At 40.7% G+C, this 17,772-nt stretch overlaps 1 protein-coding gene across 2 annotated transcripts in view; it reads left to right on the forward strand.

Moving 5' to 3' along the window:
• The window catches only part of Gdap2 (ganglioside induced differentiation associated protein 2), a 46,635-nt gene extending 34,619 nt beyond the window's left edge, over positions 1-12,016 (forward strand). Inside the window, exons 12-14 of one of the 2 annotated variants that reach the window (XM_038311387.1) lie at positions 830-884; positions 5,864-6,007; positions 11,160-12,016. In XM_038311387.1, coding sequence (XP_038167315.1) covers positions 830-884; positions 5,864-6,007; positions 11,160-11,207 — 247 coding nt within the window. In that variant the 3' untranslated portion in view covers positions 11,208-12,016. Of the gene's footprint in view, positions 1-829; positions 885-5,863; positions 6,008-11,159 lie in introns of those variants that run through there. The other variant, XM_038311388.1, reaches the window with a different exon arrangement.
• Positions 12,017-17,772: the final 5,756 nt, after the last annotated feature.

Genomic DNA, 17,772 nt, shown 5'->3' on the forward strand with positions numbered 1-17,772 from the left:
TAAATTTCCATTGTCTTCCACCATCCATTAAACCTCCTCTTAATTAGGAATACTAATGCTCGCATTACCTAACAGACTCCCATTTGTGCTTTGGAGTATTTTGTGATGAAGCTACACTTCACTATGTACCCTCTTCTGCCACTAACTAGCGCTTCAAATGACACAGCTCTCAGCTAAAATAGTGCTCCTGCTATTTCTCTGAAGTCCTTTACAGTTAACCTCATATGTCTTGGTGGTGATTATTAAATCACTGAAAAACAAAATTTCAAAACGTGCTTCAACAAGTATCTGGCTGAGGCCCAGGTTGGGTTCTAGGCATTGCCTCTTGGTCATCAGATCACGGAGTATTAAAGTAGAGACAATGCTGGTACTCTCCTTGGAGCTATTGAGAAGATTAAGTACAAAGCCCTCAGAGAATTTCTGAGTCATGCAGTAACTTGTAACATGACTTTACCTTTTAGTTCCTAATGTTTGCTACAATATTAGTAATTTCAGAGTGGCTTAATTTCATATATTTGAGCTCAGAGACTCTATCATGGTATAGAAAATAATGTGCAATGGTGTTTTGAAAGCATGAATTGACTTTGTCCTTCCTTAAGGTAGCTCTGTCACAGTGAGGGGGAGCATTTAGTGCTTCCTTTAAAATAGACATTTTAAATAATGAAATGTTCTCTTAATTACCCCAAATTCAAGATATTAACTCCTACTGCTTTTCAGGTATTTTTCTCTGTGTTAATATATTTATTTATTTACTCTGGTAAAATGTTGATTGACTATCTAAAGAGTACTTCTAGGTATGACTTATGACGGCTGTTTCTGTTTTGATTAGATACAAGAGGAATCTGAAGGCTGTGTATTTTGTTCATCCAACATTTCGTTCAAAGGTACAGTATTAATGTTTTACTAAATCCTGGATTTAAGTGCACTGTATGTTCTGGATGCTGTAACTGCTGGTTTATTTGCTGTTTTCATTGGCTAAGCTGACTGTGTTCCTGATGTTTGGTTGTATCTGATTTGGGTACCCTTCTGAACAACCTTATTACCAAAAATGAGTGGTTAGAGAATATTCCAAGCCTCTTTAGAGAAATTAGCATCTTTTCTCCCTCCCTCCCCTCCTTCCTTCCCTTTCTCAAATTCATGGCACACCACACCCAGGTTAAATTACTACCTCTTCAATGTGTTGTGGCTTCCTCCCATTAGAACTGGAATTTTTAGTGTAACCCATGTTCTGTGTTCACTTCCGTTTTTCGTACATCTTAGATTACTCTAATCTGGTTTTGCCATCTGAAGCAACTCATAACCAACCACAAATAACCTGTCATTTAATATAGCACACTCTTCTGTCACCTTTTCTTTGAAACACTTTCTCGGCTTACTGAAAGCTAACATTGCCTGGTTTCTTTCCTGCTTGTAACTGCCCCTTCTCTGTTTCCTTTCTAATCCTTGGTATTCCCAAGACCTCTGTCCTCACCTTCCATTCAGTACCGTATTCTTTCTGTGTGTACCAGCCCTTCAAAACACATGCCGTGCTTCGTTGTGCGTTTGGGAAAGTAGTGAGCTGAAAGTTTAGAAGCAGGATTTCATGGGGGGTGGGGAGCTAATTTGCCATCTCCACTAAGCAGTGTCTCCCATTAATGTTACCCTTTACACAATGGGAGTGATGCCTATCTTATGGTGTACTCAGAAGAATGACACTTACCATGGACGCTCACAAATGGTAGCTAGCATTGTCATCGTCTTAGGATTGTTTCACGTGCAGTCAGTTCAGATGTGGGGCTACTGCCCAGGCTGCAGCCAGATGCCCTTGTACTACCTGCTGTGATTTGGGGGCATGGGAAATGAGAGAGTAAGGTCCATATATAATAAAATCTCATAGAAATTCTAGAAAATCAAAGCCATAAATGGAATGTTTCTGAATAGGAGATAAAATTAACAAATTATCATATCATAACCATTCTGACTTCACATACACGTGAACTGTATCTTCTTGGCTTTTATTCATGACCTGTATGAAGTTTTGAAGTTTTGAGGCTTTGCAGTTTTGAAGAATTAGATAGAAAAAAATCTCCAGCATTCACAAAAGCACCTGAATTATTCTTTCCAACAACTGTTCATTTTTCCTATTTTTTATTGTAGTAGATACTAAATAATAAGAGCAATCCTTAATGTGTATTTTTAGCTTATACAATAAACAATTAAAAATTTAAAGCTAAAATGGGTGGAGAAAAAAAGAAAATTTGGTATTCTTGGGTCTTCCCAAACAGGACCTTTTTACTGAGTTTCCACTTCTACCTGCTTTGAATAATTTTCTCCTGCCAGCACTTAGGAACTATAAAAGGAAGATATGATGAGAGAAACTGGCAGGTTTAGTTTCTCTTCTGCAGATGGGATGCTTATGGTCTGCCTGTGCTTCTCCAGTGCGGCCTGTCCCCCAACCCTTTTCCATCAAAAGCCCACCATGTCAGTACAGTACAGCCTGCTTAAGAGTCCTGCCAAAGAGTTGGATAGCACAAGGCCTTAAAATACCATGCAAATGTAACTTCGCTTTGTAGATGGAGTAGCCGAGGCCCAGAAAGAAGTGCAATTTAGAGAGTCCTGTACTTTCGCTGGATAGTGTTAGAGTAAGCTCCAGACTCCATTTGTTAATTCTGTGGTCAAACGCTGAGTTCCTCCTAGATAAATGCTGAGCACCAGACTGTGAATATGAGTCTTCATTACAGAACGTTCAGACTAGAGCCTCAGGTAAAATCTCTAAAACGTTTGCTGTTCTATGGTAGCATGGAGGAACACAAAGAAGGAATGTCCTTTTGCAGCTTTGGTTGAAAGTGCGCCAAGGAAGTCTTCAAATAGGACAACAGTCAGTTAAGATTTGAGGACAAAGATGTCAGGACTGAAGCAAGACACGTAAAAAGATTTAAGGTAGAAGACTGTGGCTAAGAAAACTTCCAGCGAAGTGTGCAGTGCACACCAGACAACTAGTGTGGAGTTCGTTCCTGCAGTCTCTTCACAGCCACTGCTAATTCACCAGCGATGTCTGCTTTTTCATTATGTCAAGCTTTTTCAAGGAAACTTTTTCCTCATCTAGTTTGTAGACGTTCATTTCAAGAAAGGGGGTGTGATAGCACGTGTTAACACAGGAAAGGGTGTGCGATAGCACGTGTTAACACAGGAAAGGGTATGCGATAGCACGTGTTAACAGGAAAGGGTGTGCGATAGCACGTGTTAACACAGGAAAGGGTGTGCGATAGCACGTGTTAACACAAGAAAGGGTGTGCAACAGCACGTGTTAACACAGGAAAGGGTGTGTAATAGCATGTGTTAACACAAGAAAGTGTGCAATAGCGCGTGTTAACACAAATTGATTTTGAGAAGCAGTTCCTTCACTGGTTAACTCATTTGATTCTGATTTTGCCTAATGCCTCCTCCATATCAATCCTTGTAATAAACTTGAAAAATGTGAGGAAAGGAAATTCAGATAGTAATAGGGAGTTTGAGGCTGTGCATAAACCAGCAATAGTGTAGCTTACATCAATAATGACCCAGGACTCGGCGGCCATCATAAAATAGGCCCTGATATTCATTCTTCCTTAGCAAGTGCTTGGAACTCAGCTCTGTAGATACCTACACAATTTTATACTGCCATTCTAGGATTGTCTTCTAAAAACCAGAGAGATTGCAGAAATGAATGTAACTGAAATACTAGAATGGAGGACCAAGTCTTGGGTTTCTGAAAGTGAGCTTTAAATGGGAAAATAGAAAAATCCACAGAGGGGATAGCCTAGAGCAATAAGCAGGAAATGAAAGGTGACACCTGTATCAGTTTGGGAAATTTGAATAGACTTGACATAGTGATGACTTAGTCCAATGTTGTCTGTTATGGATCTTATTTTACAAGTAAGTTTGAAGGAATTATGTCATATTTGTTATGGTAAAATGCTGCAGGTCCCGAGTGGTGGCAGTGGGCAGGCAGGCCCCAAGACCACTGCAGTCCCGAAGGAAGCTGGTCCCAGGCAGGGAGCCATGTGGTGGGTGAGAGACAGAGACCTATTAGGCACGCCATGCAGAGGAAGTGGGTATTTATTTAGTGGGATATGGAGGGGAAAGGGAAAGGGGGAAGAGGAGAATGAAAAAGAGCAGAGAGAGAGAGAGAAACAGAGGCAGGGAAGAAGTGAGGAGAAGAGAGAGAAGCAGAGGCTACCTCTTTAGGAGAGAGAGAAAAGGAAAGAATGGAGCTCAGGCTGGAAGTAAAGTGGAAGAAAGATCCATGCGCTTGCCTCAGTGGACATGGGAGGGAGTGGGCTGGGCCTGTCTCTTAAAGGGAAAGGACACACCATTACAATATTAGTGAAGGAAGTATGTCTTATTAGTGGCTTGGAATATGTCAGAGGTTTGGAAGAGCCTCTGAAGAACGTGACAGCATACCAAACAGAAATTAATAAAAAAAAAAAAATGCATGAGTGGAAGGCACCCAAAGTAACATGCAAGCTACCCTAAGTGACTGTGGTCACTCCTGGGTTCTCAGTACTGTTTTGGGATATCGTAGGCATTCCACTGAAAGCTTGTGTGCATCTGTTTCCATCTTTTGTAAATGGGAATAATAACATCATCACACCCACCTCATTGGACTGTTGTGTAACCTGCTGCTAAAAATCAGATAGATAAATAACATAACTTGTATTACCTATTATCTACTGTATGTCTTGATATCAGAAATACCACTTGCTACCAGGAATTTTCTGGTTTTTCCCAAACTAACAAACCCTCTCACTTACATTTTGTAAAATGACTTAAAGGTGAGATTCACTTGTTTTCTAGCTTTAAAAACAAAGCATAATTATAATTTAAAAAAAGGCGAGTAAAAAAAATAAAAATAAAAATAAAAAAAGGCGAGTTTCATTTGCATACTCTTATACAACACACATAGATCAAATTCGGTCCCATTGCTTTTTCTTAGACTTCCTCTCCCATTGCAGTGTCTCTCGTCTTCCCAAATAGCCACTTCCTACCTTAATGTCTTTTTTTCCCTTTTATATATGGATTCTACGTATGAGAGAAAATGTGTAATGTTATCTTTGTAGGCTGGCTTATTGTACTTAACTTCATAATCTCCATTTCCGTCCATTTTCCTGAAAATGGCATGATCTCATTCTTTATGGATGAAGAAAAGTCCCTTGTATATGTTCGTGTACACACACTGCCTTGATTGGCTTCAACAGAGACCATATGGCAGTTACCAAGTGAAAATATCTTTAGAAACAAAAAAAAAATTGCAGTCTATTAACGCACTGTACCAAATAATGGAGAGCCTTTTATATTTTAATCACACTCTTCCCCTTCCCCACCTCCTCCCAGATCCTCCCTACCTGTCCAACCTGTGCTCCTTTCTTTCCCCCTCCCCCTCTCCAACATCAAAAACCAAACCAAACAGGAATCAAACAAAAAAATAAAACAAGAAGTACACAAAAGCCATGGAGTCCATTTTGTGTTAGCCAACGACTCCTGGCATATGTATCCAGCGGCCTCCATTTTCCCTTTCCCAGCAGGTATGAGTTGCACATAACTTCAGTCAGTAGACGGAAGCTTATGTTGTGTGTCTCCTCATACTGCGCATACAAAGTGTCTACACCGAGAGCAGAGCACTGTGAAACAGCATCCTTACTGCAGTCCCGATGTCATTGTTCTTTCTTTTCATAAGTGTCCTTGTAATCCATGACACTACTGTGCAACTCACTAATGAACGGCAAACTGTACTTTAAAAAACTGTTATTGTTCAGTTTCAAATATTTTGAAATAAAGTTTCAAAAGTGTATCTGTTCTTAATGGTGGCTACTGACTTAAATTATTTTTCTCTCCTATTAATCAGGTCTCAACATGGTTTTTCACCACCTTTTCTGTCTCAGGATTGAAGGACAAGATACACCACATAGACAGCCTGCACCAGCTCTTCTCTGCCATCTCGCCAGAGCAGATAGACTTCCCTCCCTTTGTCCTTGAGTACGATGCCAGGGTAAGCGCCTGTTCTCCCTGCCCGTGTGCTGTGTGAGCGCGTGACAGAGCAGTGGGTGTGAGCATCTGAGTGTGTTCTCTGCTACCTGCATCGTAAGGAGGCTGCCTCACAGCACTTTTGCCTCATATATAGATACACTCCTGTGTGTGCAGTGTGCTAAGACACAACATAGGCTGCAGAGCAGCACCTGTGAGTGTGTAAACATGCTGCAGGTGTGAGCATGGAGGTGTGTGAACATGCTGCAGGTGTAAGCGTGTGAGTGTGGGAACTGCTGCAGAACAGCAGCTGTGAGCTTTGGAATAATAATTTAGTATTTTTCACACAATGCCTTAGGAAAAGTCCTTATCCCAAGAGGGCTTTTCAGCCATGAATTTAAAGCTGGTATTTGGTTGTGTAGATAGTTTCTGTCACTTTTCTTAAGACTGAGGCTGTTTAGCTCTATGAACAGCCAGATTGGATTGGTGTCCATTTGCAGCGTAGACGTTGTCAGGCAGCCTATCTCAGTAGCTTCTGCCCTGTTATAAGTTGTATTTCCTGAAGGTGATAGTGATGGTTTTAATGCATCTACCATGTTAGTGATGTCATTATAGGTGCATCCATAGGTCTGTTGCTGAATCACGACTCTCCTAAACCTCACTAAAGTTCTTTTCTATGGCATATATTTACAGCATCACCTTTATAATATTTTTGAGAACTTTGCCAAAAGACAGTCAAGCACCATATCTAATTGTCGCTGATTATATATCTCTATGCATGAGCCAGAGGACATATTGGAAAGTAATTCTGAGTTTGAAGTATTCTTCCCTATATTGTTGTACAATATGTTGTATACCTTCATCTCTCTCTAAGGGGTCTCCAGTTTCAGTGATGGCTTTTGTTCCCCTTAAGTGGAGAGCAAAACTTTTTTTATTGATTTTTACATTTTTCTCTGCTCCTCTCCCTGCTTCTCCCTTCAACCCTTCCCCAAGGTTCCGATTTACTCAGGAGATCTTGTCTTTTTCTACTTTCTACTTCCCTTGTAGATTAGATCTATGTAAGTCTCTCTTAGTGTCCTCATTGTTGTCTAAGTTCTCTGGGATTGTGGTTTGTAGGCTGGCTTTCTTTGCTTTATGTTTAAAAACTACCTATGAGTGAGTACATGTAATACTTGTCTTTCTGGGTCTGGGTTACCTCACTCAAAATAATGTTTTCTAGCTTTATTCATTTGCCTGCAAAATTCAAGATGTCATTTTTTTTCTGCTGTGTAGTACTCCATTGTGTGAATGTACCACATTTTCCTTATCCATTTTTCAGTCAAGGGACATTTAGGTTGTTTCCAGGTTCTGACTATGACAAACAATGCTGCTATGAACATAGTTGAGCACATGTCCTTGTGGTACGATTGAGCATCCTTTGGATATATACCCAAAAGTGGTATTACTGGGTCTTGAGGAAGGTTGTTTCCTAATTTTCTGAGAAATCGCCACACTGACATCCAAAGGGGTTGTACCAGCTTGCATTCCCACCAGCAATGCAGAATTGTTCCTTTTTCCCCACAACCTCTCCAGCATAAGTTGTCATCAGTGTTTTTGATCTTGGCCATTCTTACAGGGGTAAGATGGAATCTCAGAGTTGTTTTGATTTGCATTTCTCTGATGGCTAAGGATATTGAGCATTTCTTTAAGTGTCTTTTAACCATTTTAAATTCCTCTGTTGAGAGTTCTCTGTTTAGGTCTCTACTCCATTTTTTTTATTGGATTATTTGTTCTTTTGATGACCAATTTTTTGCATTCTTTGTATATTTTGGAGATCAGACCTCTGTCTAATGTGGGGTTAGTGAAGATCTTTTCCCATTCTGTGGGCTGTCGTTTTGTCTTGTTGACCGTGTCCTTTGCTTTATAGAAGCTTTTCAGTTTCAGGAGGTCCCATTTATTAATTGTTTCTCTCAGTGTTTGTGAAGCAAAACATTTAATGTGTTCTAATAGCTAATAAAGTTTCACATTCGGCTGTTGCACAGGAAGGATTTGTAATGGGAGCAGCTAAATCATAGAACAAAGATTATTCAATATATGGGTTGGGGAAAAAGCTCCATCAGTTTGTATTTACATGAAAATTGCTAAGTAAAAACTGACTATTGTTTGCCTTGAACTCCACTTGTCATGCTTGAATTAATAGCAGGAAATGTAAAAGACACAAAAGAACATTTGGAGACCCAAAATTTGAATGACATTTCTAAACTACCATCTAAATGTGTAATTTTTTCCCCGCAAATACAGAAAGATTATTCCACCAGACTCCAGCCTGCTTTTGTTTTGCTTGTGTGTTTTAGATTTCAATTGTTTTGCATATCAAAAAGGACACAATGACAGGATCAGTGTCAAAAGGAAGAATAACTTCTAAAATGACAGTTGACTCTTTAAACCACCTCTCTCTCTACCTATGCTAGAGTTTTTTAGAATGGAGATTCTGTACCATCTGTCTATGAGGACTGATGACAGGCATAAAATCCAACAGGTTAGGGTATGAGAAAACAGTGTTCGGGGGGGGGGGGGGGGGATAGCGTGACATCTGCCACTGTGCATGCAGTGCTAAAGGCCCATTGGCTTTGCCGTCAATGGGCAGTATTCTGCCCTTCCATTCCTGTGCAGAGGGACCAGTGTGGATGTGGAAGAGCACAGCGTGATGAAGAGAGGAGCAAGCCTACAGGACTTGCCTCAGCTGAGACCAGACAAAGCCATGCTTCCGGGAGTGGCAAGGGTTTGAAGTTAGGAGGTATTTGAGTTGTGATATTTGGAGATAAGTAGCCGTAGGAGATGGAGAAGCAAGTGCTTTTGATGGATGGTATTTCTATTACCGCAGAGAAGCAATGCGAGGGAAAGTCTTGAGAGACTTGGGAAAGGTTCGGGTAGTGTGTTCAGTTTGTGGCAGAGTTGTGGGATGTGGACCTGAGACACCAGGAGGTGGCTGGATGCTGATTTGTAAGGAAAATTTAAATCATGACTGGAGAAAAGGAGTACAGAGTTGGCATACTTTATGTTCAGTGTGTGCCTTACACTTGATAACACATTATAGGTTCTTTATTGGGTAAAGGACTGAATTGGTGTTGATTGGTATCAGTTTCAGTGGACTTAAGAAACCATTTCAAAGATTTCTGCATTTAGGAAGCCAACAGTTTCTATAAGATTAAAAGGGACCTTTGGAAAGTAGTTGAAAGGTAATTTTTATCTAGATAAAAATAATACTGCAGCAATTTCCAGAAAAGAGCAAGTCAGCATTCTTACAAATAAAATCAGAGTATGTCATTTTGACCGGGGAGAATTCTTTAAATTACTGTGATTGTTGCCAGAAATAGAGAAGCTAGCTGATGGCTCAGTGATCTCCTGAATAGTGTGATGTCAATGTGGGAAGCTCTGTTTCATGGCATTGCAGATCAGGCATGTCCCGTTAGTTTGCCACAAAAATCAATGCAGATATGAGAATTTTTGGAAACTAGCATAAGTGAATAGAAGAGAACCCTTACAGGAGTTCAGAATAGATTTCTCTTTGGGCTGTGTTTCTCAAGGCATTACTTTCTGCGTATTAAAAATGCAGAACTGCTTAGATTACAGATCATGATAGACAAGCTAAATGCAAACTTTTCTCCCAAGTTTCCAGAAATGTAGCCAATTCTGAGATTTATTTCTATTTTTTTTCCTCCCATACCTGGTCAGATTTGCTTATTATCAGAAAGTCTTAGATGACCTTTTGATTTCCTGGCTATGCCCTCACCAGGGTCAGTTCCTGCCCAGAGCATCTGCTCTGAAAACTGGCTGAGCTCTTGGCTCATTTTGGCTCTGATAACATGAAATTGTCCAGTGGGTTCAAGATCAGGTCTACTCATTGTTCCTGTAGCTGTAAGGTAAATGCCTTGGAACAACCTACTTCCTTCCTCCTCTCTCTTCACTCCTGACTGCTGCCTTACCTTATTTTTATTTATTTGCTTGTTTGTTTGTTTATGTTTTTTGTTTTTCAAGACCGTTTCTCTATGTAATAGTCCTAGCTGTCCTGGAACTTGCTCTGTAGACCCAGCTTATCTCTAGCTCACTGAGATCCACCTGTCTCTGCCTCCCAAGAGTTAGGATTAAAGGTGTGCACCACCAATACCAGGTGTCTTTTTCTTCTTTTTTCTTTTTTTCTTTTGTTTGTTTGATTGATTGATGATTGATTGATTTTTGGTTTTCGAGTCAGGGTTTCTCCATAGCTTTGGAGCCTGAACTGGAGCTCTTGTAGACCAGGCTGGCCTTGAACTCATAGAGATCTGCCCAAGTGCTAGGATTAAAGGCGTGTGCCCCTCCACCCCCCCACCCCCCACCCTGCCTTATTTTAATGGTAAGCATTTCCTGTTTGTGGCTTACTGAAAAACAAGTTCTTTGCCAAAGAAATACTCTTCCTGAAAGTGAGACTCATAAATCTAATCTAGGATCCTCCTACCGTAAAGTTAGCTGCCTTGTTTTTAACCACGATTATTCAAAGTGGGGACCAAAGAATTTCTCCTTACACTAGTTGGTTGCCTTCAACATTTGACATTAAGCTTCTGGCATTTAATTTTCCATCTTGACGTGGAGCTAAATGGCCTGAGAACTGTAATCGTTACAAGCCTTGCCACTCGGGCGTGACATGAAGGTGACTGCTGCCAAACAGTGACAACTACTAAATTCCTCAGAAATCATTTGTATTGTTCCATAACTCAATGAAGAACCAGAATGGAAGGGTAACGCCATCTAACAAGAATCCAGCGTCAAGACAAACTTATCTTTAAATGTAAGCTCAGCTTGTTACTTATCAGGTACATGAGTTGAATTATATAATCTGTGTGCTCTTCATTTTCCGTGTCAGTAAAATAAGAATGTTACCTATCTCCAGACATCATGTGAGAACTTAAGGGGCAGTGGAAACAAGGAGCCTGGAGGTAGTCCAGCACCTAGAACGTTCAAGGAGCGACACTGTTATTGGAGCACATTGTCACCCTGTAGCTTCTCCATACCTTACCCCAGTGAGACTGCTCAGCACCGCACACACCGCACACAGGCTGCGCCTTTCGCGGGCGCTTTTCCATTCAATGCACGTCCCAGCCTTGCACAGCCTCTTAAATTGTCCTGTGGTTTAATGGCCTTGTCTTTTCTTCTCTCCACAGGAAAATGGGCCTTATTTTGCATCTTATCCTCCATCACCAGATTTGTGACCTGCCACCTTTCCAGTACTTCTCGGTCACGGAATTCCATTTCACCACAACTCGCCACCTACTGAAGTGATGTTCATTTTTGCTGTACAGATCCAGAGAGCTTTTGTCCCCAGCTCTCTGGTATTTTTTTATTGACTATATATTTTCTGGCACATAAACACTCTGAAACTGGTAGGCCATACTGAACTGCATACATTTTAAATTTGTATATTTGTATCAAATGGAAATGTTCGTTTATAGAGCATTACTAGAAACTGGGGGTCAACTTTTGAGTGTCTTCAGTTTCCTGGACTCTAGACCCTGTTACCCAGCTCACCAACCTTGCTTACATCATCTCTGACAGTGCACACTCTGGACTCTCCGTTACGCAGGCCACCAACATTGTTCAGTGTCCCCTAAACAGTGCACGCTTCCTTTGTGTATCTAAGTTTCTCAAAATATATACAACCAATGAATGCTGAACGGATGCATTGTTTCCCTCAAACCCTGGCTTTAATACCAGTTACATTTTATACAGACGAACTGATTATAATATACAATTGTCCAGGACCAAGAATATAGAAATGTATCTGGTTGAAACACAGGACTTGCAGTTTGGTGGCACAAGGTAAGGGTGTGGTATGAGTGCTTCCTGGGTTGTGTGCTTTGTTAAGATGGGCACTGCTTTGGTCTCAGCAGTGTGGGGACCACAAAGACTGTATCTTCAACTCCTTCTGTAACCGTGTGATTGGTCTCCTTATCAAAAGAATGTCTGTGCTGACAGCACCCCTGAGTAAAGAGCATTGCCTAAGACTCCATTCCTGACCGCACTGCTGTCTTCTCAGAGTCGTAAATGATTGTGTTGGCTCAACATCTCTTGCGTTGCCTACATCAGTAGAGTAGAAGTATGTAATAGTACCCAGATCCAAAGACCTGATAATCCACTTTCTAGAAAACCTTTGCCACGCGGGCTCTATGTGCCTAGTTTATTTATGGATGAAAAGTGGAATTATACAACCTACCTCATAGAGGTAACATGAAGATAGTGTTTAGAAAGAATTTGGCTGTTCCAGGATGCAGAGGCTTTGAGGGATTTTGGTGTCGGGTAGGGTGTCTTCAGTAATGTTGTGAGAGTAATATATATGTAAAGGAATTCTGTAAGGCATTCCATGGGCCTTGGTACCTTTTGAGTGACTGAGCTGTATTTGGGGGTAGGGCACTAAAAATCCCACTCCTGACCCTCTGACCACTTGTTGTTTTGTAGGTTTTCTTCCAGCTCACCTACAGTACTGCCAATTAATGAGAGACATCTGTTACTCATTTTAACAGTTTCTTTTTGAATTAAGGTCAGAGCATTATGGTTCCCATGTGGTGTCTTTATAGTCCTTTGGTGCCCACGCCCACCCACCTCTGTCTCCTTCACTGCATCCTGCACATTTGCAGTTCAGAGAGGAGAAAGTTGAACCCTTCTGATCTCCTGTGAGAATTTAAAGGGATCGTGAAAAAGGAGCCCTGTCAGTGCTTCCAAGGATCCATTCCTTTTTACCTAAATGTTCTTCAGTGGAGGAAAAGAAGCGTGCTTCTCTTTATAAGGTAGTCATTTTATATTATTTCCCAGTAGTCATTTTATATTGTTTCATAGGACAAAAAGTGCTTCGTGTTTCCTGGATCAGTATCATTGTTAGACATGAAAGCCACTCATTTGTCCTGTCTGCCTGTGTGGTAAGGACTTCCTGGTACACTCCAGGTCCTCAGCCAGCCGGTCAGGGGTCAGATGTAAACTGACTTCCATTATTCCTCTAACCCTTTCATCTTAAGATATCTGGTATTTGAGCTTCCTCCCTGCAGCCATCCTTGGGTTGTTTGATCTGAGGCATTGCTCACTAGGATCACCATAACAACGCACATGCCCTGCCAGCGCTGGACTTAGCTACCAAGAACTGACATCTGGCCTAAACCATTGCTGCTCTACATAATAGAAGCTGTCATCTACCTTGTTATTTGAACAAAGACATTGTATATGAACAATGTCTATTTTTCAGACATAGTCTCACTATGTAGCCCAGGCCAACCCCAGACTTGTGATCCCCCTGTCTCAGCCTCCAGACTGCTAGGATTATAAACATGTAACACGACACCCAGTTCTGTACAACTTGCAGTTTCTTGTAGGCAATATATCTTAAAGGATATTCCTTTTCTTCATACCAGTAAGAATCTCTGCATGCTGATAGTCTAGTCTAATTGGCACACTGGGATATAAAGGTGGGAAAGACATACATAGCAACTATTTCATAATGTAATAACGACTGAAGAAAGGTAAGGACCACTAAGTAAAACGCGTGTAGGGTGGGACTGTTCATGCTTTCATATTTTCCTAAAGTGTTATCTGTTGTTTCTGAGAGGGGAGGCAGAATAGTCTTGGTAACATTGTGTACATCTGTTCTCTCAAAAGTTTGGATAGCCTTGAGAACACAAGAGGGTTTCAGGGGTGCATTAGATGATTACAGAGTGACCGGGGTCCTTGAGACCTAGTATTAGTCCCGGGCACCACCAAGTCCTTAGTCTCGTTAAACCTTGGTCATGGCAAATTCTAGTTGAGTTGCTGAAGACACAACCTAGAATATACCAGTTTATTAACTGATATGGGCAAGCAGGATATAATTTATAATACAAGCGCATTTGCTTCAGCACATACCTGGGTTTCCACAACTCACACATATCCAAGTTTGTGGATCAGACAAGTGGTTCATTGTTAAAGGTCCCTTTACTGTGTCTCTGGTCTCATTGAATGAGGCTCTATCGTATTTATAGGATTTTTTTTTATTACCAGATTTCTAAAAGTCTTATAGGAATAAAATATCTTTCCAAAGAAGTGTAAGTATAATCAGTCTAGCAGGGAAAAAAAAAAGAAGTTTGCCTATGTCTTCCTGGGATTTTATTTGCTTGTTTTTATTGAGTAATGGAACTCTAGGGATGGGGCTACACTCCATGGTAGAGAATTTGTGCAACATTGCAAGAGCCTCATTTCTAGCCCCAGCGACACAAAAATAAATACATGGGGAGATGAGTCGTTTTATTTTTTTTTTTTGTAATGGTTAGCATGAAAGTGATAAAATGTAGTCTTCAGCATAAGCTAAACATTGTTCTCTATTTTCTTATTATGTGTGTATGCATAGTTCTAATTTTTTACTATATAAATAGAAATTAGAATTTCAGGTGTTGGATAAAGAAAAAGTGTGGCTGTGGAACTATGATTTTTGTATTAAAGACCAAAAGGGCTGCAGGATAACCCATGATTGGACTTAAGGGAATTTCCAGTTAGAGTTCTTCCCCATCTCTCACCTTTGGCACTAGAGACTGACCCCAGAGCCTTGTACATGCTGGCTAAGCACTATACCACTCAACCATACTTCCAGCCTTGGTGTTCTTATAGTCATCCTTAGCAACATGGAGAAGAATGTTGTAGCTGTACTGTCTATTACAACCCCCCAGCTTATGGTTAGTTCTGGGTTTGTAATTGCATGAAGCCTTAAATCCAAAGACTCAGTGTGGAAGTCTAGAAAGCCCCAAGTTGAAAGCACCATATATTTTGGTTCCTGGAAAAGATGGCCCCCTTGCTGTGCCCTTGTAGACTCTAGGAAAATCATCTTTCATTTTCTTGTCATCTTAACCTCTGAAAGTCCCCACCATCACAGTTAAGATTAAGGTATTAACATAAGAATTAGAGTGGGGTGCATATGTATGTATGTCTAGGTCATGTTCTAAACAAGCCCAGAGATGATTTCTTCATTGGCCGAAACAGATTTATACACAGGCATATAAATGTATATAATCTGCTTTTATATTCCTTGACTATGACTTCTGTAATTAATGTGTAAAGACAGAGCAATAAGACCATTCAAGCTTTATTTTACCTTAAGTAAGTGATTCTGTGGTCATTTTAGATATCAGTGCCTCTCATGAGTATCAGTTAACTTTATTTTCTACATTTCTAAGAATAGCTGCTGGATTCAAGAAGAAGAGTACTCTCTACATGAATTACACTAATAAAATTATGCTAATAAATTCAAGAGTTATGTTGAATATAGTCCATACTGGCTCAAACAGCAAAGGTAGCCCTTCTCACATCACTAGCTCTTTATAATGTGTTGCTAACATGATCATACAGTTGCGTAAACTGAGTCAGGACTTAGGTACACCAGATCACATTTGCTAAAACATTCGGGAGCTTATCGTATATTATTGATTTAAATGGCCCTTGGCCAAAGGAGGTCAAAAACCATTTTAGTAGGATCTTAAAATATGTTGAGAATGCTCCTGTGAGCACTCTTGTCTTGGAAAATGTCTTGGCCCTTTCAGTGCAGTGGTTAATCCCTGCGAGACTCTCTACAGATAGAGCCTGTGCGGGGCCAGTAGTGAAAACTACCGTGTTTATAGAGAACTTTGTCATTTGGTGTTTTTATTGTGTTCTTTGGCTTTTATTTCATTTGTTCATTGATAGTTTCGTGCATGCATTAAAGTGTGTTCTGGTGCTGTAGCCCCACCTTCTAATCTCCCTCCAACCCCTTGTAGCCCCCACTCCTCCTGACAGTTCACTTGCAAACACTTTTTCTGTTGAGCTGACCAAGTTTAACCAGGGTCATCTTTGTGACGATGGGTTTGGAATTATCTGCCGGAGCCTGGTGCACTCCATGATGAGTATACAACTGAAGACAATGGCTGCCCCTCCCCTAGCATCCATCAGGAAAAGGCAATATTTCACCATCTCCCTTTCTTCTGGCACTTACATGCTTTCCTCTTCTGCCATAATCTCTATGCCTTAGAGGGATTGGTATAAATGTCCAGATGAGGACTGGTCACTTATCTGTCAATTATTTTCATCACCTTGACTAGCCACATAACACTTCATTCGCTGCCATTTATTGCCAAGAGAAGCTTACTAATAGGTCTGGGAGTAGAATTTGCCTATGAATATAAATATTTAGAAGGAGGCTTGGCACCAGAACAATTTGCCTGTGTCCATAGTAAGCTTCCCCCTTGAGCCTAAAACTTCCTCCACCATAGCTTTTAAAGTAGATTTACAATACCAAAATATTAATTATTTCCTTTGGAGGACTTGAGTCTCAAATCCAAGCAGAGATCAGTTGGTTGCCCCGGAACAGCCATGGCACTGTTGCACAGGTTGACACATCTCGCCCGGCAGGTTGGTGTTGCGGGTTGTGAGGTTCATGGCTTGGTAAGACTGTCGGTGCCTTTGCTCTCCCAGCAGCCTGTGCAGCACGTTCCCGCAAGCCCAGCAGAAAGGAAGCTTCCAGCTTAGTTCTCTGATTTCTCTGTGCCTTACAACTCAGGTGTGTGAACCATAGGGTCTTTTCAACTCATAGAATTTTCTCTTTTGGTCATTTATACCAGGCCTTTCTCCAGTAGCCGAAGTTAACCTAAAGAGCAGTACAAAACAGTGAATTTTACTGTCAGCTTTCTCTATGGAGGCCCAGACTAGATCTTAGATCTCCCCAAACTTTCTTTACTTTGCATATATTAAATCAGCAGGAGGAGTTGTTAAATTGCAGCTTCTTGTTTGTAAGCTCTTGGGTCCTAGTCTACAATGGGAGGATAAAAGTCTAGACTGCATTTGACTTCCATGTCATTCTCCCTGTCCTTGAGATGGGTAGTAATATGGGTTAAATGATATGCTAAAGAACATGTGTGTACGTACATGCATGCACATGTACACACACAAGCAGTACAGAGTAGACTAGTGTTTCTCAAGTCCACATCTGTGTTCATTGGCACATGAATGTGTGGATCTGCACTCCAATACATTCATGTGCATGGGACAAGGGCATAGGTCTTTTTCTCCATATCTGTCTACTTTACTTGTCTTGTGGCATGGGCTCTCATTACTTTTATTTTAGGCTGGCTGGGATTCATCTCTCTCTGCCCCGACTCCTCCACCCCAGTGCTAGGATTAAAACTATGGGTAGTTATGCCTGTCTTTTTCATGTGGTGCAGAGGATGCAAATTCAGGTCATGTTTGCAAAGCAGGTGCTTTTGCCCACTGAGCTGTCTCCCCAGTGTCCACATTCTCCTCAGTTTTCATTTTTCATATTTATGTTATATAAATTATATGCACAAGCATAGAATCAGTCATATCTCTTACACAAGGATAAAACCAAGACAGGTTCACAGATTTGGCAAAGATAAACACAAATGAAGTTTTAAAATAATGTTAACAAATGTGGCAGATGTGCTGATTCGTCACTTGTCATGTGACTAGACTAAGTATCACAGCACAGGCTCTTACATGTCATCCTGCATGTGCTGCCGTGAGCTGCATGCGATTTTGTCTTCATCTACTGGATGCTTCCTTCCCCTATTATATATATTGGCCTGTTTCCCACAGCTAAACATAGACAGGATAGAAAATTTTACCTTAAATTGTGTTTTCTCAAACATTTATTACAAAAGTGTGGTGCTTCTATAGGCACAGAAATAGGTGAAGGATTGTATGATGTACTGATATTTAGCCTGACAAAAAAACAGAACAGAAATTTCATTTAAATTTTGTCTTGCCAGGCTGTGGTAC

Source organism: Arvicola amphibius, chromosome 14 (assembly GCF_903992535.2).
Source record: "Arvicola amphibius chromosome 14, mArvAmp1.2, whole genome shotgun sequence".
Lineage (NCBI taxonomy): Eukaryota > Metazoa > Chordata > Mammalia > Rodentia > Cricetidae > Arvicola > Arvicola amphibius.